The sequence below is a fragment of the Alnus glutinosa genome, chromosome 8 (assembly GCF_958979055.1).
Source record: "Alnus glutinosa chromosome 8, dhAlnGlut1.1, whole genome shotgun sequence".
Classification (NCBI taxonomy): Eukaryota; Viridiplantae; Streptophyta; class Magnoliopsida; order Fagales; family Betulaceae; genus Alnus; species Alnus glutinosa.
This window is the reverse complement of record NC_084893.1, coordinates 22,545,110-22,567,950: the sequence shown is the minus strand read 5'-3', so window position 1 is coordinate 22,567,950 and position 22,841 is coordinate 22,545,110. Positions and strand designations below refer to the sequence as shown.

The window sequence follows — 22,841 nt, the reverse complement described above, 5'->3', positions numbered from 1 at the left end:
CGACAATCCCTTTTTTTTTTTTTTTTAAGAAAGCAGGTATTCAGGTCTTTTCAATAATCTTCGTTAAAGAAGACAAAAATATTTAATGGAGTAGTTACATTGAACATTTTGTTGGGTACATTGCCAATTTTTAAATATTAGAGGTAATAGTGAAAAAGTTATTAAATTTTGAGGGGAAAAAATGTGTTTTTTCTTATAAAAAAAACTGCATTAATTGGTAATAAAAATACCGTAAAAGCATATGTAATAATGTTCGGTAAGCTCCAATATGCTATGCGAGGATTACATATTGTTTTAATATATATATTAAAATCGTAACGTAACGTAACATGTGAACCACAGATTTTTAATTGCATCATTATTGTATAAGGCCGGGGCGTCATATTAATAGAATTGTGGAGGCGTGCCTTTTGAATAGTGTGTATGTATACATTTTTTTTTAAAATACATATAATTCTATAATGCTATACTTATATACAGCACGTACTATTTATATAAGGATAGCATTATAAAATTATATATTTTATACACTATAAGCATACTTTTGTATGGATCATTATATGTAATTATACTTACATATATATTGAGTATTGTTACTTAATAAATAATATACTATATAAGCTATTTTTATTAATATATACTAATATATTTGGACATATTAATAAAATATATACGAGCGAACTTAACAAGTGAGTTAAACCTAATATATACGAGTTTGTTCATGAATATTAACCTACTCGAGTCGAATTTTATATGAGTATGAAATGAGGGATGAGTGCGATGACGTTGGGTCATTTGGTAGGTCTCATTTGGAGCTTTGGTGGTAGAACCGCGAAGAGGCAGCATTGGAGATGATATAGTCGATGAATCCAAAAGATGAATGGCATTTCCGTAATATTCTACCCTAAACCACTCATACATGTGTTTTTCTCAAGAAGGACAATCTAGTAATTTCAATATTAAAATTAAGGGCATTTGCGAATTTTCCTGTCCTTCAGAGTCACGTGTCGTGCGTATGTAGTGTTTTCCATCCACTTAGACAGTATAAACTGACGAAGGGGGTCAAAAAACAAGCAATTGGTAGTTTGGGGGGGGGCTAGACTGCAAGCACTGGTAGTTCGGGGAGCCATTCAGAAAATGGGTGGTAGTTTGAGGGACTTTTTTGTATTTAACCCAAAAAATATAACTAACACAATAAATAAATAATGCAATAAAATTTAATTATCACTAAAACAGATAAATGTAACATACTATATATTTTGTCTCATCAAGTATTAATTTATTAGGGAAAAGTACATATAACCCCCTCAAACTACCACCTCATTGTCAATGTACCCCTCAAACTACCAATTGTGTCAATGTCCCCCCTTAAACTACCAAAAAATGTCAATGTCCCCTAATGACAAAAATGTCCTTCATAAAATTATTAAAATAAAATAAAAACAAAAAAAAAATTATTAAAAAAAAAATAAAAAAATAACAAAATTTTATTCCAAAAAAATAATAAAAAATTAAAACTGTTTTTTATTTATTTTATTTTTTAAAAAAAAAATTAATTTTCAGTTTTTTTTTTTCGTTTTTTTTCTTTTTTTTAAAAAAAAAATTGTTTTTTGTTTTCTCGTTTTTTTTTTCTTTAAAAAAAAATTGTTCTTTTTTGTTTTTTAATTTAATAAAAACTGGTTTTTCTTTTTTTTTCATTTTTTTTATTTTTTTTAAAAAAAATAAATAAATTTCTGTTATTTTTTGTTTGCTTTTTTTTAAAGAATAAAAAATTTGTTCTTTTTTTATTATTATTTTATTTTTCGTTTTTTATTTAAATTTTTAAAATTTTTTTTTTTAGTTTTTTATTATTTTTTTTGTAAGTTTTTTAGTTTTAGTTTTAATTTTTTGAATTTATGAGGACATTTTTTGTCTTATTCAAAAAAAATTAGTGTCATTTTTGTCTTTTTGTTGGTCTTAGGAAGGACATTGACATTTTTTGGTAGTTTAGGGAATGACATTAACACAATTGGTAGTTTAGGGGGTACATTAACAATTGAATGGTAGTTTGAGGGGGTTATGTGTACTTGTATGGTTTAATTTTAATGTTTAATATAGCTACGGTTTGATTGTGTCGACTTGTTTAACAATGCAATCAAAAGGTTATTTATAATAATAATAATAATAATAATGCATAGAGTAATACTATATGCATGGACAGCTGTCAAAGCTTCGACTATAAGAGCCTATGTTAAAAGGATTTTTGTAGGACGATGTGTTTTTTTGATATCATCTTAGAAGAAGATGCTTTACAAATTGTCAATGTGATAAATGCGCAGGGACAAAATTGGAGCAAAATTGATGATGTCATAGATGGAATCAAAGAAGATCTGAGCAAGCTCAGATATTGGAGTATTGAACTGAAGTGAGATGCAAATTATGCAACCCATTTTCTTGTCTGAGAGGCAATTTCTTGTGTCATATATAGGGCTTGGATTGAATAAATTCTAACTTGTATTTATGGTATTGTAACTAAGGAGCAATGACTCCTGATTTGATTGAGTTTCTCAATAAAGTTAGTTTAAAGAAAGAGGAGTTTTCTAAAAGAGTCTGTTGTTTGTGGGGAGGCGGCCTCCCTCCTCATGGTTTTTTTGGTTGCCAAGCTAGTCTTTTTGAGATTGGTTCTTTTGTTTCTCCATGGTCTGATCCATTGGAGTTTTTTGGTCCTCCCGGCCTTGATCTGGTGGAGGTTGTTTATGTTTGTTTTTCTTTCCTTGTTTTTCTTCTGGCAGGAAGGCATTATGAGAAGTCCTTGGGGAGTCTTTTTCCGGTCGTGTCTCCTGTGATCTTTGGCCGTTCTTCTCTCCATTCTAATGCGCCATTGAAGCCAGATCTAAGATTTTTCGCCGATCTTCTCTCAACACGCACCCCGTCGTCCTCTTTGCCGTCATTTTCCGGTCCGACCGCTACTCTCCACGGCCTCGTCGGAGTTCAAGTTCACGACGCGTGACCAGTACGTGTCAGGGAGTTTTGTCTCCCTGGTCGGCGCGTGAGGGTCACGCACCATCTTATAGGTCTTGGTGGCTGGTGTTCGATGGTCCATGGTGGTCGTCTGTGGCGGGGAGATCTTCGGAGCCGGCGCGTGTCACCCACGCTCTGTCGCTGGTGGCTCAAAAACTCCCTGTTTTGGCCGGATCTGTATTGGTTTTTCTGACATGGTTATTCTTTCTTGTATTTCTTAGGTTTATTCAAAGTCTGCTTATGATTGTTGCAGATATTATGGGTCTGTTTGAAGGGTTTGTTAACTCGGATCAGTCCTCTCTTTTTAATAGTGGAGCGTTATTGTGAGAGAGTGGCTCAAATGCCAGTTCTTATAATATTTGTATAGTTGTAGGCAACACCCATGTCAAATTTTCTGACTTAATGTGTAAGATGTTTGTATTTCTACTCACTGTGACAGGCCTTCGGGCCTGAACTATAATTAATACAAAGAGCTCCATTTCTCCATTCAAAAAAAAAAGGGATAGTTTAAATTCGTTAAAAAGAAAAAACCATATGCAGCCAATTTATCCCATTATTTATAAACTATATAGATGTACAATATAAAGAATATAAATTCTATGATAATGATTGGATTCTAGCGTAGTTCATTGGGTAGGTTAATTAGGCAGCCGCTTAAGATTCCAATGAAATGAGCCCTAGTTATCAATAGCATAATTAGGCAAAAAAAATGTTTTAAGGCTTAACTTATGATAAAGTGGTTACGCTATTGGTACCCTAAAACAATAAGAAATTTTGTCTCAAGGCAAAACTAACAAATTAATTAAGTTCGTTCATTAAAATAATAAATAATATTTAGAATAAATTAAACTTCATTTTGTGCAAATTAAATGTTACATAAAATAAAATAAAAAATAATAATAATAAAAAAAATTATGTAGCTCAACACAAATATGTCATTCATTGAAATGTCTGGGAGGAGCATAGATAAATTATACATGTTGTTTTGAAAAAATTAAGAGCAATAAGCAACAAAAATGATTTTTAAATAAAAATATAAACTAAAAATTAAAATGAATGTTACATAATTAATATATATATATATATATATATATATATATATATATATATATATATATAAAATAAAATAAAAGCATTTTATTTAAATTTAGGGAAAAGTACACATAACCCCCTCAAACTACCACTTCTTTGTCAATGTATCCCTCAAACTACCAATTTTGTCAATGTCCCCCCTTAAACTACCAAAAAATGTCAATGTCCCCCTAATGACAAAAATGTCCTTCATAAAATTATTAAAATAAAATAAAAACAAAAAAAAAATTATTAAAAAAATAAAAAATAACAAAATTTTATTCCAAAAAAATAATAAAAAATTAAAACTGTTATTTATTTATTTTATTTTTTTTAAAAAAATAATTTTCAGTTTTTTTTTTCGTTTTTTTCTTTTAAAAAAAAATTGTTCTTTTTCGTTTTTTTAATTTAATAAAAACTGGTTTTTTTTTCATTGTTTTAAAAAAAAATTTAGTTATTTTTTGTTTTTTCGTTTTTTTTTTCTTTAAAAAAAATTGTTCTTTTTTGTTTTTTAATTTAATAAAAACTGGTTTTTCTTTTTTTCATTTTTTTTATTTTTTTTAAAAAAAATAAATAAATTTCTGTTATTTTTTGTTTGCTTTTTTTTAAAGAATAAAAAATTTGTTCTTTTTTTTTATTATTATTTTATTTTTCGTTTTTTATTTAAATTTTTAAAATTTTTTTTTTTAGTTTTTTATTATTTTTTTTGTAAGTTTTTTAGTTTTAGTTTTAATTTTTTGAATTTATGAGGACATTTTTTTGTCTTATTCAAAAAAAATTAGGGTCATTTTTGTCTTTTTGTTGGTCTTAGGAGGGACATTGACATTTTTTGGTAGTTTCGGGAATTGACATTAACACAATTAGTAGTTTAGGGGGTACATTGACAATTGAATGGTAGTTTGAGAGAGTTATGTGTACTTTTCTCAATTTATTAAGTTATACTCAATGAGTCTTCGTACATTAAAATTATTGCATGATTTATTCTTTACTGATAGTTTTAAGTATATATCCAAATATGTCTTCTTCTTTTTAATGTCTCTGACTTTTTTTTTTCTTTTTTCTTTTTTCTTTTCTTTTTTCTTTTTCTTTTAAAGTTCGTTGTTCCTTAAAAAACACGGAGTAAAAGCCTCTTTCAATTTCATTAAACTGGGCGTTTTTGCTAAATATTGAAATAAATAAATAATAATACTAAATGGTAAGTGGACGTAAGGCAAAGTTGGCTGGTTACTAAATAAAAATTCTCTATTAACAGCTCGTTAAAGTGGGTGTTAATTAAATGTCAATGGGCCTCTCACGACTTGCAATCTCGTCACTTTAACTTTTTCAATTACCTCTTGAAGTTTAAAATCTTTCAATTTAATGTAATGAACTTTAAAAAATTCAAATTTCACTAATTTGTTATTTTTTGTTAAATCCTAACGGATGTTATTGAAATTCTTAAAATACTTTTTTTAAGGAAGGGGATGATTTAAGGATAATTTTGTAATTTTATAAAGTTTATAAGGGTATAATAGTCATTTTATCATTTGACTGCTTGATTTAACCCCAAACCCTCACTAAAAGGGTGAGATTGCAAAAAATAAAAAATTCAATATACTAAATTGAGAATTTTTAAAACTTTTAGGAGTAAGAGGGTTAAATAATTTTATTTTTTTTTTAAAAAAAAAAAACAAAAAAGGTCTAAAACGGTGCCTCTCCAAACGACACAACATCGATATCATTGAATCATTGATGTAAAGTCGATCAATATTATTGGTTCTGGGATCTTCGATCCAAAGAGCTTCTACTAGTTCAAGTCTTCAAGATATATATATATGGATAATTAGTATACAGTATCTGAATGAATGAATATCTCATCTCGTTTCCCTTTTGTTGATCAAATCCTTTATTCAATGTACGTGCCTTGAAAGTGCAAGTGATAAGAAATATTGTTTGTACGTACACCTGAGCTTGACATATATATTAATTGTAGGGCATTTATCTTATCTTAATAGCTCTAGTTTTTTAGACTATTTTTCTGCAACAAAAATTAACTGACATTACTTACTTAATTTTGATCTTAATAATTTATCTTAATAAATTATCAGTAATTTATCTTTAATAGTTCATTTAAGACACTTATTATTATTATTGTTGATGCAGTTTTTTGTATGCTCTGACTGGCATTAGAGCGATGGGTTACTTTCAAGACTGAGGATACTTTTATACTTAAGTTAGCATTCTTGTTTGGAGTGAAAATAAAGTAATGAGTTAGGATTTTTAATTAGAGGAATCCAATTCTCTTTACCTCATGCATTGTGTCCGTTTTACAGGGTTTTTGGTAGTTGAGTACTCGTAGAACTCTGCATTCTAGATGAGATCAAGTATCAGTAAAATATCGGAGTCCCTAATCTCTTTGGAATATTTGTATGTATTCCTAGTTAAAGAGGATTATGCAGTTATTATTTCAGTATTTATTTTCTTCTAACAAATTGATTATCTTCCATATATGTAGATGTGATTGAGTGAACCCGCGATAAGATTTACTCCCAACTACTATTATTATTATAATTAATTATTAACTAACGCTAGTTAATATCAATGGCCTTACAAAATTCTCCCCTAATACATAGGATCCTTTCCATTAATATTTGTCCATTTCAATGGAGATGATTCAGATGAACCATTTCATCTCTAGGTATACGAAATTTGATATGTGATCGAAGCACCATTGGTAGATTAATTTCAGCTTATAGGACCAAGTGTACGTGCTTGAAAATAGCATGATTAAAATAAATAAATAAATAAAATCTATTATCATTATTCACATTAATTAAGTTATAGAAGAAATATAAATTTAATTAAAGGATGATCATCACAAAGTCATAACAGATAATGTTTAATACTTTCACGAGTAGGGCCGCCCCCACATGATATCCACGTGCATGCATGAATATGATGAAAAGCCACCTTCCCATCAATTAGACCATATAACTTAGTAATTGGCGGCTCAAATTTTTATTTTATCAGGTAAATTTTATAAGTGGTCTCTTATAATCGTATATTCAAATTTTTTTAAATTCAAACGAATCAGATTCCTCTACAATTATTTGTCAGAATTTGAGAGAATTCAGGCAGATGATTGTGAGAGACTATTTATGGGACTATTTGATCGGATAAGTGGTTAGACAGCCTAATTGTTATTTGTTCAGGTGGGTCTCATAAGTGGTCTTTCACAATCACCTACCCGAAATCTCTCAAATTCAAATAGATAATTGTCAAAACTAGGATCCTAATCCAATTTAGATAGACGATTATAAGAGATCGACCATTATGGGATCTATCTAACTGGATAAGTGGTTGGACAACCCAATTTTTATTTAGTGAGTTAAACCTTATAAGTGGTATCTCACAATCACATGCACGAATTCTATTAAATTCGGACAAAAAATTTAAAAATATCTTAATCGAATTGAGAGAGACCCTCTTCAATTTTCTTGATAGGGCCTCCGCCTTAATTCTAAACCCTTAAGGGTCCGTTTGGGTTTGCGATTTCAAAAAGTGCGATTTAAAAATAACGATTTTAAAATGTGCGATTTAAAAAATTGATTTTTAAAAACGCAATTAAGCGTTTGGCAAAATCGCTGTTTGGCTTTAAAATCGCAGTTTAGCCTTTTAAAATACTGCGTTTTCAAAAAAGCACATCATTACCTGCGATTTGAATAAGCACTTTTCTGCGTTTTCAAATCGCAATTTTTTAAAAACGCAGTTTGCAAACGGTTTACTTTCTGCGATTTGGTTTAAAATCGCACTTTTTATCTACAAAATCGCAATCTCAAACGCACCCTAAAAAGAATGAAAACCCACTCAATATTTCATCACAATTAATCACGATCCTCCATCGATCTCCAAAATCTCCCTACTTCCATCAATGGATTTCTTCTTTCACACCCACCAAAACCAAAAACATGTACGCCCACCCAAACACAACAAAAAGAGGCTGAACCCCGACCAAGTGAGGCTCCTAGAGAGAAGCTTCACCTCCAATAACAAACTAGACGCTGGGCTCAAGCTTGAGCTTGCAAAACAACTCCGTATTCCCCAAAGACAGGTTGCTGTTTGGTTCCAAAACAGGCGAGCCCGGGGTAAGAACCAGAGCCTTGAGCTTGACTACAACGCGCTTCAGCAACAGCTGGAAAATGCATTGGTTGAAAAGAGGAGGCTCGAGAAAGATTTGGAGCGCCTTAAAGGAGAGCTGGAGAAAGCTCGAGAAATGGCTCTTGCTTTGAAACAAACAGGCCCTCGATTTTCTTGTAAATATTCTATCTCTTTTGATGAGTCAGCGAGCTCCTTAGAGAATGGCGGGTTTTTGCCAATTGATGATCAGGAACTGTTTGCTGCTTTGATTAATGGTGAAGATAGGTCAAGCTGGGAATAGCAAGAAATTAATGTGGTTGAAACTTGAATATAAAAACAAATTAGTATGGTTATTTCTACGTAGATTTGTTTTGTTTTATTCTATGACGAATTATTATTTTAGATTTTTTGTTTTTTACTGGTAGATATCAAAACTTAAAGGAAATAAAAAAGGAAAAACTTCACTCCTAATCTTTCATCACTTTTATAATTATACCTATAAACTTTAAAAAGTATTAATTTAGTGTATTTATCTTTCATTTTTTTTTTTTCAATTTCACCCATATGTTAATTTGAATTATTTGTTAACTCCTAACGGATGAGTGTCAAAATTCCTAAAATACTTTTTCTTTCTTTTAAAAAAAAATATACAAAAATTTAAGAGTTTGGTCAGAATTTAACGAAATTTGCAAAAATATTCATGTCTGAATATATATATATATAAAACAGGTGTTTTGAAAATTTTGACATGATTTAACGAAAAATCCTAACAAATGAAAAAAAGAAAAAGAAAAAGAAAAAAAAGAAGCTTTCAGTGTATTATGTTTAATATTATGGTATGTTTCGCAATAGCAGGGAGTTTGAGATGTTCAAAATTGTAGATAAGTGATTGAGGTAAGTAAATGCTTACAGAATTGATTCTACTTAATATGCGATAAGTCATAAGATTGAGCATGCTTTAATTTTTGAAAATGATATATCCTGAGTCTACTACTTTTATAATATGTTTAGACTATTTCAAATGGATAAATAATTACTTCTGATTTTCTTAAAGTAAATGAACAATATTTGTATTGTATGAAATGGTATATCTATACATGCATTATAATGGTCATGGGTAGGGGCGGAGCTGGCCCCCCCAAGGCCAGGGGTTTCTTCCAAAATATATATATATATAATTTTACCTCTAAATTTTGTTATTTTTATGGTTTTGGCCCCCTAAATTTTTTTTCTTTTAATTTGGCCCTTCCAAATCTTAAATTCTAGCTTTGCCCCTAGTCATGGGCTTAACATTATACGGGTTTGACTCTATAGTCACAGATATTTATGTTTATGTTTGGCCTTACATCCGATAGTTGTTTTCGTGACGGACGCATCATGTACAGAAGAGGTAATCAAAAAATTGAAAGATGGATATATTAAATTGACATTTTTTAAAGTTTTAAGTGTATGATTACAAAAATAATAAAAATTCATAGATAGTAAATGAAATTTTTAATTAATATTGGAGAAAGATAGTGCAAATGAGACAAGATGCTAAGCAGTTCCTGAGATTCAAGGTAGGGGGCCGATATGGTTCTCAAAAGCATTTATGGTGTGATAATTGCAGTACAAAGAAACCCTTCGTTCCTGCCAGTAATGAAAGTGTTGATAAATTTTCTGATGAAAAATACATACACGTAATCTGTTAATTCTCCTAACAACCCTGTTATAACGTAACAACAGAATCCTTGCATAGTAAAGTTGCAGCACTAATTTTGGCTCAAATATAACACAAAAAATTGAACTGATATGTGGAGTTCCTCTTGACAGGGAACTCCTTAAAAAAATGGCGTATGCCGCTGTTTGCGGCGAGCACACGGTATTCTTTAGTAAAAGGCGAAAGAATAGTTCGCTTTGTGCTCACCGCGCGGCTGCGTGGTTTGTGAGAATCGCTTATTTCCCTTATTATACAATTTTCTTTGTAATGACTTTCTTGCTCCTTTCCGGTGTGGGACTAACAATGAGAAACGCACTTAGCTAGTGCGCGCGTGTAGACGGAACACATATGGGCCTCACAGTGCCTCCTACTTCCCACGCCTTAATAATTAAAGAGAAAAAAATGTAAAATAAATCATTGCGACAGATTTACAAATAGTTTATAGTGGTATCAAAAACTGGATTCAATTTTTTTCGAGATATGTCAATATATATATATATATATATATATATATATATATATCCATAAATTTATATTTTTTCAATAAAAAATGTTAGAAGTACTAAATCTTTTATCAAGAGATAAGTATCGAAATGATGTGATTCATTAAAAACTATAGCATTTCTTTTTATTAATTATTTTGATATTCTCTAGTGAAATAAGCTCTACATCATCTTGATATTAATCTCTTGATAAAAGATTTGATACTCTTAGCATTTCTCAATTTTCAATGTAACCATTCTGTTAACCATTTCCGTCTTCTTTGACAAAAAAAATAGCTTTCGTGTGCCGCACGTGCATAACTGAAAAAATACGCCACCCCCCCCCCCCCCCCCCCCACCCCCCATCCCACCACCATTTAGTCCATTGGGCCTAACCGAACCATCCCCATGGGTTATGAGGGTGGCTATAGCAATACCTTTGTTTTTTTTGTTCTTTATTTCTTTTCTTATTTCTTGTGTTTTTTTTTAGAAAGTACTGGTATTTAGGTCTTTTCAATAATTTCCGTTACAGAAGACAAAAATAATTAATGGAGTGGTTACATTGAACACTTTGTTGGGTACATTGTCACTTTTTTAAATATTAGAGATAGAAGTGATTAAATTTTGAGGGGGTAAAATATATTTTTTCCTTCAAAGAAATTGCATTAATTGGTAATAAAAATACCGTAAAAGCATATGTAATAATGTTCAGTATATATATATATATATATATATATATAATCCTCACATAGCATATTAGAGCGTACTGAACATTATTACATATATATATTTCCACTGTGAAATTGGTTATCTCTAATGTGTAATGTCCGAACCACAGACCTTTAATTGCATCATTATTGTATAAGGCCGGGGTGTCACATTGATAGAATTGTGGAGGCATGCCTTTTTTTTTTTTTTTTTAGAACAAAATAACATGAGCTATCATTAATACTGCAAACAACCCATAGGCTTACAATTTGAAAGTAAGAGATATGACCCTCCAACTTTCTAAGTTATAAGGATCTGGCTTAGTAAAACAGCTGCCTAAGTAGAAATACAAATTTTATAAGAAGAACCTTTGAGCCTCTCTTACAATAATGCTCATTCTCTAAAGAAAGATGGCTAATCTAGCAATTTACCAACAAATATTCCCATTAAATTTGATCCAAACACAAGCAGGCTGAGACCGGAGATAACAAGATAAAAAACACAAAACATAAAAAGCAGAAAGCCCAAATAACAAGCTGCCGGCAGTGGGAGAGGGGGCTGAAAAACGCCGGACGGCGGCGCGTGTCCTACACGCGCCGTCACCTGACCCACCCAGGCGAAGATCCGTTGCCGGAGAACCTGATGCCACCGAGCACGACTTGAAAAAAGGTGGAGCGTGACCACACGCGCACCAAGGAGCAGAGAGCTCCTAGGCGCATGGACACCACGCGCAGATCATCGACAATCGATACGACCGGTGCTTGCGGCGGAAGGGGCGGAAACCGCCGGGGAACTCGGCTGGGGGGCGCGTGTCAATCAGAAGTTGGCGGAGATGTGTAAATCTGGCTTCCAAAATCAAAGCAAAAAGTAAAAAAATCCGGCCAAAAAATCTCGTCGACGACATGTTGGCTCGGCCACTTCCCCATAGAAGACATCTTGAGATGAAACAATCATGCCAAAACGAAAGAAAAACAAAGAAAAACAAATAAACAAAGCCATCATAGCCCAAAAAGGCTAGGGGATGGTCAGCCTCAACCGGATCTAGCCGGGAGGAAACAAAAGCTCTGCAACCCTAGAGGTTGGGAGAAAACTAACCCCACTGGACCAACTCAGGGGAACAAAAAAACACCCTGACTCACGAGGAGCCAGAGAGAAATCAGCATCGGGAGGGGGAGGCGTGAAACCACCCCCTCCCGGTTAAAACCATGCTCACCGTGGAGGCGTGCCTTTTGAATAGTGTGCATGTATACATTTTTATTAAATACATATAATTCTATAATGTTATACTTATATACAGCACGTACTATTCATATAAGTATAGCATTATAAAATTATATATTTTATACATTATAAGCATACGTTAGTGTGTATCATTATATGTAATCATTATATGTAATTATACTTATATATATATTGAGTATTGTTACTTCATAAGTAATATACTGCTATTTTTATTAATATATACTAATATATTTGGACATATTAATAAAATATATACGAGTCGAACTTAACAAGTGAGTTAAACCTAATATATACGAGCTTGTTCACGAATATTAACCTATTCGAGCCGAATTTTATACGAGTATGAATTGTTTAATAATCGAACATAGTTTCGTGTTCAATAAACAATCATTTAATAATCAGTTTGAGCTCAAGTCGAGTCCACAAAAATGGTTTCTCACAATAAGTAAAAGCAGTGGTGGAGCCAAGATTTTGGTTCAGAGAAGTAAATAATATATATATATTTTTTTATAAATGAAAGAAAAAAATCTTAAGTTCGTAAAAAGTTAATTAAAAATATTAAAAAAAATATAACTAATGCAATAAATAAATAATGCAATAGAATTTAATTCTCGCTAAAACATGTAAATGTAACATACAATATATTTTGTTGCACCTAGTATTAATTTATTAAGTTGTGCTCAACGAGTTTACATACATTGAAATCATAGCATGATTTATTTATTGCTAATAGTCTTAAATATATATCCAAATATGTCTTTTCTTTTCTTTTCTTTTTTCTTTTTTTTTTCTTTTTTTTTTTTTTAGGTCTCTTACTCTTTTTCTAAAGTTGGTTGTTCCTTAAAAAAACTAAGTAAAGGCCTCTTTCAATTTCATTAAAGTGGGCGTTTTTGCTGAATATTTAAATAAATAAATAATAATAATAAATGGTGAGTGGGCGTAAGGCAAAGTTGGCTTGTTGCTCAATAAAAATTCTCTATTAACAGCTCATTAAAGTGGGTGTCAAATGTCAATTGGCCTCTCACGACTTACGCTCTCGTCACTTTAACCTTTATTTTGAATAATGATTCACTGCCACCCAAAGATACAACTTTTCACCACTTTACCTATGTGGTAAGGTGGTCCCCCACTATTTTTTGAATTTTTTTTTTTTAAAAAATAAATTAAGGTGAAGAACTACCTTACCACATAGGCAAGATGGTGAAAAGTTGTATATTTATGTGGTAGTAAATCATTACTCTTATTTTATTAAGATAAACCAACGTCCAGGCATCCAGCAAATAAGTGAAACAATGTGTTTGCAAACTCTTTAACAAAGCTTAAACGATGCGTTTTGCAAAAAAATAAAAACTTCGTCTTCAACCTTCATTTCATCTAAACAGATTGAATAGCTTTGTGCTGCCTCTAACCTCCTAATTTACCAAAACGCCTTAAAAGACTGAAAAGTGACATAGCATTGTCTTGAGTTGTGAATCTTGTTACTACATAAAATAATTTGTCCCCTAATGAGTGGTTGAGGGTGGAGCAACAAGAATATTCGAAAAAATTCTACAGGAAGTAAGGGAAAGTTTTGGGAGGTGAAGGGGGCATTTGCCCCTCTCGACCCCCTCTCTCCGCCTCTGTAAAAGTTGAGACCACTGCAATGAGTGGTTTCACAAAAATGCAAAGGGAAAACTTTTAGATAAAAAGAGTTCCAAAGCATTACTCATTAAAAAAATAAGTGTTTTTCACCGAAAAATGTCATTTTCATAGATTGGCTTGTACAAAGTTGGTTCATTCCAGTTTGGAGGAAATCTTTATTCTTCTCAATAACTGGCCGAAAAAGTAATAAAAAAAATGGAAAACTTCACTTAACTCCCATTAACTTCCATCACCTTTTCAATTATCTCCCAAAGTTCAACATCTCTTAATTTAGTGTATTGAACTTTAAAAAATTTCAATCTCACCCATCAATTATTTTTTATTAAATCCTAACAGATGTTGAAATTCCTTAAATACCTTTTTTCAGGGAAGGGGATAATTTAAGTTTAAGGGTAATTTTGTAATTTTATAAAGTTTACATGAGAATAAGGATTATTTTATTATTTGACCGTTTGATTTAACCCTAAACCCTCATAGGAGGGTAAGATTGCATAAAATAAAAAATTCAATATATCAAATTGAGAGTTTTTAAACTTTTAGGAGTAATTGTAAAAGTGGTGGAAGTTTAAGAAAGGTTAAATAATTTATTTTTTATTTTTTTATTTTTTTATAAGAAAAACAAAAAAGCTCTAAAACGGTGCGTTGTTGGTGGGAAAACTTTTCCCTCTCGTCTCACTTTCCCCCAACCCCAAATGATCACAAACCAAACATGGTTTCTCCGACTCCAAATCCCTAGCGACTACCCATGGCCTCCACTTCGGCTTCGCGGTCCACCGGCGTCACCAGAAGAATCCGAGCTGCAGCTTCGACACTGTAGTCACACAATCAGTCCCTCATCGCTGTAAATTTCTCCCCTGTTTTTTTACCATTTTGGAAGTAATTTTTGCTGATTTTGGGAATCAAACTTGTTTCCATTTTTGGTTTTGGAAAGCAATTCAAGTGCTTTGACAATGCTGGTCAAGCAGTGCCTGGTACCCCCAAAGGCGCTTTTTGTTCAGCATTTTGGAAGCGGTTATGCCATAATTGCTTTATGTAGTGAAATTTAAACCGTAAGGTAGTCTATACTATGATTTTGAAAGAAGTTTGCGTTGTTTTCTGAGAGTAAACACGATGGGAAGCTTTTGCTTTTAAAGCAAGATAAGTGCTTTCTAAGAGTTGGTAAATGCTAAAACTCAGTGCTGACTGATCCTAATTTATTGTCGAAAGTTACTGTTTGATTGGCCCTATTGGAACTACTTTTTTTTCGTAGCAGAATACAATATGATTTTTCGCTGTCAAAATTAAGATAAGTGCTTCGAATTCCTACCCAAATGACATTACATGCCCTATTCATAGTGTTACCCAAAGTTAAGATAAGCGCTTCGACTAGGCAGCACAGTCGGTCGGATTTGGGGAGAGTTGATTTTTTGGTACCCATCACCTGACAAATGCTGAGAACCCTATATCGTGGAGCTTTCTATGGATCCTGCGTTGACCAAGATTTCCTAGATTTGAGTTGTTGAGGCTAAAAGAATTTGTGTTTGAAAGAAAAGGATTAATTTAAATGTTATTGACATATAAATGGCCTCAACCTCAAAAACCTATATTAACGCCACTAAAATTGAAGCCATTATATTATCTCTTGTTTTCTTGTATAATAGCTGCTTTTTCTTGATGCCTTTGTTGATTTGTTCTCTGCCTTTTGGTTGGATTATAGGAGTTATCACATTATTAGTTTAGGGTTTATCTTCGTGACGGTAGGTGTTCTACTTAAAAATGATTGAAAACTCCACTTTTTGTAAATTGCATTTTGAAGATGATGGGAAACTCTAGGTACTTGGCAATAAAGATCAATTAGTAATTGGATGTTACTGCAGGTGAAAGAGCTTGAAAATGCAGCTGTTGAGTTGTTGGCTACGTATGAAGACTGTACACATTTTTCATCAGCAATTCATTCTGTTGGAGATGGGTGCCAGCCTGGAGGAGAGGTGCTTGAACTCTATATAATGCAAAGTTTTTCCGCTTCGAATGATTTTGTCTTTATATAAATAATTTTTTTTCTTCATTTTCTCTGATTTGTTAATTTAATGCTTGAAATGCAGTTCACCAATTTTAAGAAGTTCAGGATGAGATTGCGAAGCTCAAGGCTAGTTCATCTTCAGTTCCACAAAACCATCCTATAATATGCCAATTTATAGAAGCTATCTAGGTATGTTTTCTCTCTATTATTTTCTGTGGAGTTTCTTGAGTGTTGGACTATTAAAAGGATAGGCAAGAATTACAAATTTTCACTACTAGATTTTTTACATTTTTTCTTAGTTTTTCTATTTTAAAATTTTGTGTTTAAGTGTTTTCTACTTCTTATTTTTTATCTAATACAATTTTTTTTTTTTGGATGAATTAAAACTTTATAAAGCAAAACTCAAACAATACAATCTCAACACTCCAGTGAAAGAGAGAAGAAGCTAGAAAGAGGGAGAAGAGGGAGGAAGCGAAAGAGAGAATCAATTTCTTATAATGTTATTCCATCAAAGTCTGTCTTCATTGAGACACAAGAGGCACTTAAATAGACTTAAGAGACTAAACCCTAGGGCAATACCCATTTACTGACTTACCTAACATAATCTAGGGCAACACCCATTTATTAAATTTCCTAAAATCCTTTAGGACAATCACCTACTTATTGAATTACCAAAGACAATCCCATTGACTCTTGAAATTAAATAAAACATAAAATGAAATTCTTATAACCCTTACAAACCAATATTTCGCATTTTTCCTTTTGCATCATTCTCCCTTGGTTGGAAAAAACTTGACCTCAAGTTTTGAAATACTGAGTTGAAAGCATAAGCTCGGAAAAATTTGTGGGTCCAAGCCCAACCTCTAAAAAAGGTGTTAGGTTTTTAATTGGCATATTTGGTGCTCAAAACAAATGTGTATGTAATTTGTGGTCGGGTAGATTTGCACTTAGGATTTGGGTTGAAAAATGTTCAAGAAAATCAAGTACATCAAGCTTCGTTCGCAGGCTTGTCCGCTGGTGTCTGGACAAAATACTCAGGCAATGTGCATCGTTTGCTGGTTCGTCTACTGATGTCCGGACAGTTGCACAGATAGAATGTTTCTTTTGTTGATCCGTTCGCTCATGTCCAACTTGAAGAAACAAAAGGTTTCGTTTGCTTTGGCCTTTGTACCTGTTCAGACTATTTGAGAGACAGAAGCTTTGGTCTACAGTTGTGTTCGATGGTGTCCAAGCAACTTGCAGTATAAGGCAAGAAACCCTAAGGATGTCTGGATATCTCACTAACATGTTCGGACAACACCACATAAAACTTAAACCGACTTTAGGTTTTCGGTTTGATTTTTCCAAGTTGATGAAAGGACTTAGAAGGCGCTATTTTAAGAAGCTGAGCAGAGATGAGTAAGGCTGATATTGAGAGATTCTATACACTAAAAACTTAGCAATTTCGTTGTGTGATAAGAGAAACATTTGAGATAAGCTGAATAACATTTATTCTCTTGGAGTGATCAAACCACAAGTTGTTCTAAATAAAAAACAATCTTAATTCTACCAGTGGGTCGGCAAGGATATCAAGAAGAAGAATTGCCCAATGAAAAGTTCAGCTGCTACAACAGAATGAAAGTGGGGGTTGCTTGTCTGCGTATAGATGTCTATCTAATTCATTAGAAGGGTTGTTTAGTGTATTTTGCTTGTATTATGAATTCTTCTTTGTGTTGATTTATTGGGTTTGGTCGGCTTTGAGTGGTTTTATCTTTGATGTGTTATTCAAAGGGTTTTCACCCTGTTAATAATTTTTTTTTTTTGATAAGTAAGAGAGATATCATTAAAAAGCGCAATCAAGTACACATGAAGTATAAAAGAAAGGCATCTAAGAAGAAAAAGAAAACAAAACAAGGAAATCATTAAAACTAAACGATAAAGGTGCGAGGAACGTCGCCGCCCAAGAGTACAAAGAATGAAAGAAAAAGGAAATGAGTTCCTCAATAGATCTTTCTTTGTCCTCAAATTGCCTATCATTGTGTTCTCTCCACAAACACCACAAAAGGCAACAAGGGACCATCTTCCACAAAGCTGCACTCTGAGAACAACCACCCGTCCACCAGCAAGCGAATAAATCTACCACTCGAAGAGGCATAACCCAAGACAAATTGAAGCGACTAAAGATGGCATTCCAAAGAGCGCGTGCAACCTCGCAATGGAGAAGAAGGTGATCCACTGACTCCCCATTCATTTTGTACGTGCAACATCTATTAATCACAATGACACGCTTCTTTCTGAGGTTATCCAAGGTGAGGATCTTCCCTTGCGCTGCCGTCCAATCAAAGAAAGCCACTTTCAAGGGAACCTTGGTCCGCCAAATACTTTTCCAGGGAAAATGAATAGCCTCTTTGCAAACAAGAGCCTTATAGAAAGATCTAACATCAAATTTCCCTTTGTGAGAAGGAGACCACCAGAGCTGATCTTCCCCATCACAATTCCCTCTGGTTGAGTACAGCAAAGAGAAAAAAGAAGCCAAAACATCCACCTCCCAGTCGTGGGCCGCTCGGAAGAAGCTAACATCCCATTGATAGGACCCGCTCACCACAACCAAATGGTCTGCAACATGTGCGTCCTTGTCACACGCAATGTCGTACAAAACTGGAAAAACTTCCTTAAGAGGCACCTCACCACACCACATATCATCCCAAAAACGGATCCTAGATCCATTTCCCAGAATAAGTCTAGTATAGCTGCAAAACAACCTCCACCCCTTCCTAATATTCTCCATAACCCCACTCCATGAGACCCAGGGGGGGTCTAAAGAACACCAACCATCCCAAGTAGATCCGAACTTTGCATCCACAACAGATTTCCACCAAGCCTCTCTCTCATGGGCATAGCGCCACAGCCACTTCCCTAACAGAGCCATATTGAAAATCCTCAAAATTTGTTGTGTTGATGTATGATTGGTTTATGATTTCTTAGTGGTTTGATATCTACTTTCTATTCTAATGCATAATTGTTGGTTGTGAGCATTGGGGTGTAAATTCCGCATTTCAATTGGTATCAAAGCGAGGTTCTCTCATTTTGGATTAACTTCCTAAGTGTGATCCTTGACCCCAATTGTCAATGGCTCAGTCACAGTCTCTGTTGGTACCACCTATTTTGATGGGTACAATTATGCTTACTGGAAAGTTCGCCTGAGAGTCTTCCTTAAATCTTTAGACGAGCGTGTCTAGATGACCACTGAGAAAGGTTGGAAACGGCTAGAAACGCCTCTGTATCAGTGGTTCAAAGTTGAGCTTAATGAGTGTAATTGGAATAGGAAAGACCTCAATCTATTTTCATGGTCATGTCTCCTGAGAAATTCAAGCAAATTTCTCTTTGTGAGATTGCTAAGGAGGTAAGGAAATCATAGAGATTACACATGAAGGTACCAAATTGTGAAGAATTTCAAACTTCAGATGTTAACATATAAGTTTGAAGAAATTAATGAAGGATGATGAGACGTTCGATGAGTTCTATGCTAGTTGAATGATATTGTCAATTCTAGTTTCAACCGTGGGAAAAAGATTCTTGATAATAAGATTGTCAAGAAAGTCTGGAGTTCTCTACTTGTAATGGCTCACGGAAAAGTACTATCTACATCTACGCTATCAATCCAAAATGACTAGTCAATTTAGAGATTTCCTAGAATCCATTATAAATCTTCGAAAGCGGCACATCATTGTGGCTGATTGGTGTTGTTTATGTAAACGGAATGGGGAATTTGTTTTTCAAGACATTATGTATTTGGACAGCTGCTTTTGTTTCTCCTTTGATGATTAATTATAATGATTTTTTTGTTCTTTTTGCTCATTCTAATTAGATGGCTTTTCTTGTACGTAGGAGTGCCTTACGCTTTTAATGATAAAAAAGAAAAAGAATAAAAGTAGAATTGGTGGGTATATCCCTGAGTCCTATTTAGATGCCAATAAGTGAAAAAAATAAACAAAAGAAGAAACAATAAGATTATGGTCTATATGCAACACATGTTTTTTTTGGGTGATTCCTTGATCTCTTGGAAATGAAAGAAACAACACATGGTTTCCATATCATCTGTTGAAGCAGAGTATAGGTCTATGGCCTTTGTCATTTGCGAGCTTCTTTGGCATTTTGCTCTGCTTAAGGACTTGCAGCTTCTTCATACTCAGCTTGGATTGATTTGTTGTGAAAGTCAAGCTGCCCTACATATCGCAGCTATGCTAACTCTATATTTCATGAGCGCACCAAGCATATAGAACTTGATTGGCACATTGCCACATTGTATGTGACGATTACTTAGGATTGATACGCACTTTGCATGATCAATTAGAGTGGTTAGAGTGGTTAATCAATTAGAGTGGTTGATTGGTTAAGCTACACTAACACGTGATGTAATGAAGATAGTTAATAATTAGTTAGTTTACTCTCTTTTTATACTTGTATAAAGATAGGATTCTTCGTATCATTTACACAGAATATTGAAATCATTCATTCTCCACATGCATTTCGTCTTCCCTCTTTCTCTCTACATTCTTATTCTTGATTCTTGCACATTGTATTGTCGCTATCATTGAATTTGAGGGTCATTCTTTTGTTATCATTCTTTACGGGGATAACATGGCATTGAATCTGAGAAAGGTATCCACAAGACCCAATCCTATCTGTCACTAGGTGTGTGTGTGTGTGTTCGCTTGAGGACCCAAGCATAGGCCTTGATATTAAGTTGAAATCCAAATAAGCTTACTCGGCTCAAATTTCAGCTGCCTATCACTTGGACTCATAAATATATAGTTCACCCAATAAAGCACAGGCAAGGGTCTTATGTTCCACCTACTCATATACCAATAGAGTAAAGCATTACATTTTTATCTTATAATTATTCTATAATGCTGTAGTCACAGTCTCAACTATCTTTTGATTTTTTTTTTTTTTAATTATATGATGTTATTGATAGCAAAATCTCGCAGCAAGAACTTGAGTAATGCAATTAACTTGCTTGGTGTTGTCTTATTAGTGACTTTTGGGAGCACCATAGAATTGATAGCTTCGTGGTTTCAAACTTTTAGGAGTGGCGGAATTAGGTAAGACTTTAAGGGACTAATGTCCCCTAAAAAGTTTTAAAATTACTTTTAAATTTTATGCTTTTTATGTAGTATCCCCTCCAAAAGTACCAATGTCTCTTCAAAATTTTTAAATTATCTCTCCCACACTTTAATGTCTATTTCCGCCCCTGGTTTTAGTGATTAAAGTAAGTCAATGATGATTATAAATGTATTTAGTCGAAGAGGTCATGTTTACATTGTGGAATCAATTATGCTCATGGAAATAAATGTATCAAGGATTACTCACAAGTTTGAAAGAAGAAATTGCCTGAAATTTTGTGATCATGATTGACAGACTTTTTCTTTTTTGATGGTGGGATCTTCTTTATATATATATATATGTAATCTCACTTGAACTCGCACTAATCCCCTTTACCTCGACCATCATACAGTCATCATGGAGAAAACTTGTTTCCTATTTCCCCTTTGTGTGTCACCTTTGATCATGTTGCAATTTTACATGGCAAGCTTAGTTATTGCAACTGTTCCCTACTTTACCATTGATCAATATGCTATTTTTGCCTTAAAGGCTCAAATTTCTTATGACCCGCACAATGTTTTGACAAACAATTGGTCCACCAACTTCTCTATTTGCAACTGGGTCGGTATCACTTGTGGTTCCAGCCATAATCGAGTCATTACATTCAATCTTTCTTACATGGGATCTTATAGGCACCATTCCTCCACACATGGGAAACTTTTCATTTCTTTTTAGTCTAAACATTGAAAACAAAAGTTTTCATGGTTCTATTCCCAATGAGTTGTCTCATCTTTATCGGATGCAATACTTATCCTTCGGATTCAATAACTTCAGAGGAAAAATCCCTTTGTGTATTGGGCTATTGTCCAAACTTCAAAATTTGTTTCTATTTGGTAACAGATTCTCGAGGACTATTCCACCATCTCTATCTAATATATCTTTGTTGCAAATAATTGATCTTAGTTATAACCAACTTTCGGGCTCCATTCCATTCTCAATCTTCAACATGTACATCTTGCAAGAAATTGATCTTAGAGACAACATGCTTTTTGGTCCGATGCCATCCATTATTTCCAACATGTCATCATTGCAAGTCATTAACCTAGGAGCTAATAAGCTTTATGGTCCTTTACCTATGGATATGTTTGATTATCTTCCCAACTTACAAGAGCTTGGAATATCTAATAATTAGATTTATGGCCAACTCATATTCACTTTGTTCAAGTGCAAACAACTACAATATTTATCACTGGCAAATAATGATTTCATTGGAAGTGTACCTTTGGAAATTGGGGACTTAACCATGCTCACAGAGTTATACGTTGACAACAACATCTTTGGAGGTATGTTTAGTATTCTTTTAGTTTTTAGTCAGTTGCAAGTTTGAGTATTTGTTTCCAAATGGTAACTGTTTTGTAAGTACTATTCCATCCACTTTGTTCAAGTGCAAACAATTGCAAATATTATCTTCGTCCAATAATAAATTTACAGGAAGAGTACCTCAAGGAATTGGAAACTTAACTATGCTCAAAGTGTTAGGCCTTTCCCTCAACAATTTTGGAGGTATGTTTTGATTGATTATATGGATGACATCATTGACTTTTTCTTGCCTCAAATTGAGGTACTCGTCAATTAAAAATACAAAATAATTTGTCCACAACTTACAAGGAAACAAAAAGATTTACGTTTGGGTGTTTGATTTTTGAAATCAGAATTCAATCCTTATTTGGTGCATGAATTTTGAGGTTTGACTTTGTGAGATAAAATTAGAAAAAGTTGAATAAAATATGATTTGTTT

The 22,841-nt window shown here is 33.1% G+C and overlaps 1 protein-coding gene, 1 long non-coding RNA gene and 1 other non-coding gene across 3 annotated transcripts; 2 read left to right on the top strand and 1 right to left on the bottom strand.

Annotated features, from left to right (window-relative positions):
• The first annotated feature begins 7,943 nt into the window (after nucleotides 1-7,943).
• LOC133876232 (homeobox-leucine zipper protein ATHB-52-like) lies at nucleotides 7,944-8,488 on the top strand. Its single transcript, XM_062314517.1, has one exon. The coding sequence runs from the start codon at nucleotides 7,982-7,984 to the stop codon at nucleotides 8,486-8,488; it is 507 nt and encodes a 168-aa protein (XP_062170501.1). The 5' UTR covers nucleotides 7,944-7,981.
• Nucleotides 8,489-9,984: 1,496 nt separating this feature from the next.
• On the bottom strand, nucleotides 9,985-10,102 carry LOC133876571 (U5 spliceosomal RNA). The gene has a single exon (XR_009901565.1). It is a non-coding gene; the product is annotated as a U5 spliceosomal RNA (small nuclear RNA).
• A 4,515-nt stretch (nucleotides 10,103-14,617) lies between these two features.
• LOC133876036 (uncharacterized) lies at nucleotides 14,618-22,617 on the top strand. The gene is made up of 4 exons (XR_009901518.1): nucleotides 14,618-14,800; nucleotides 15,816-15,926; nucleotides 16,041-16,147; nucleotides 20,976-22,617. It is a non-coding gene; the product is annotated as an uncharacterized LOC133876036 (long non-coding RNA).
• The last annotated feature ends 224 nt before the right edge of the window (nucleotides 22,618-22,841 follow it).

What these genes read in the sequence shown, in the direction of transcription:
- LOC133876232 (XM_062314517.1), top strand. Translation starts at nt 7,982, where the DNA reads ATGGATTTCTTCTTTCACACCCACCAAAACCAAAAACATGTACGCCCA.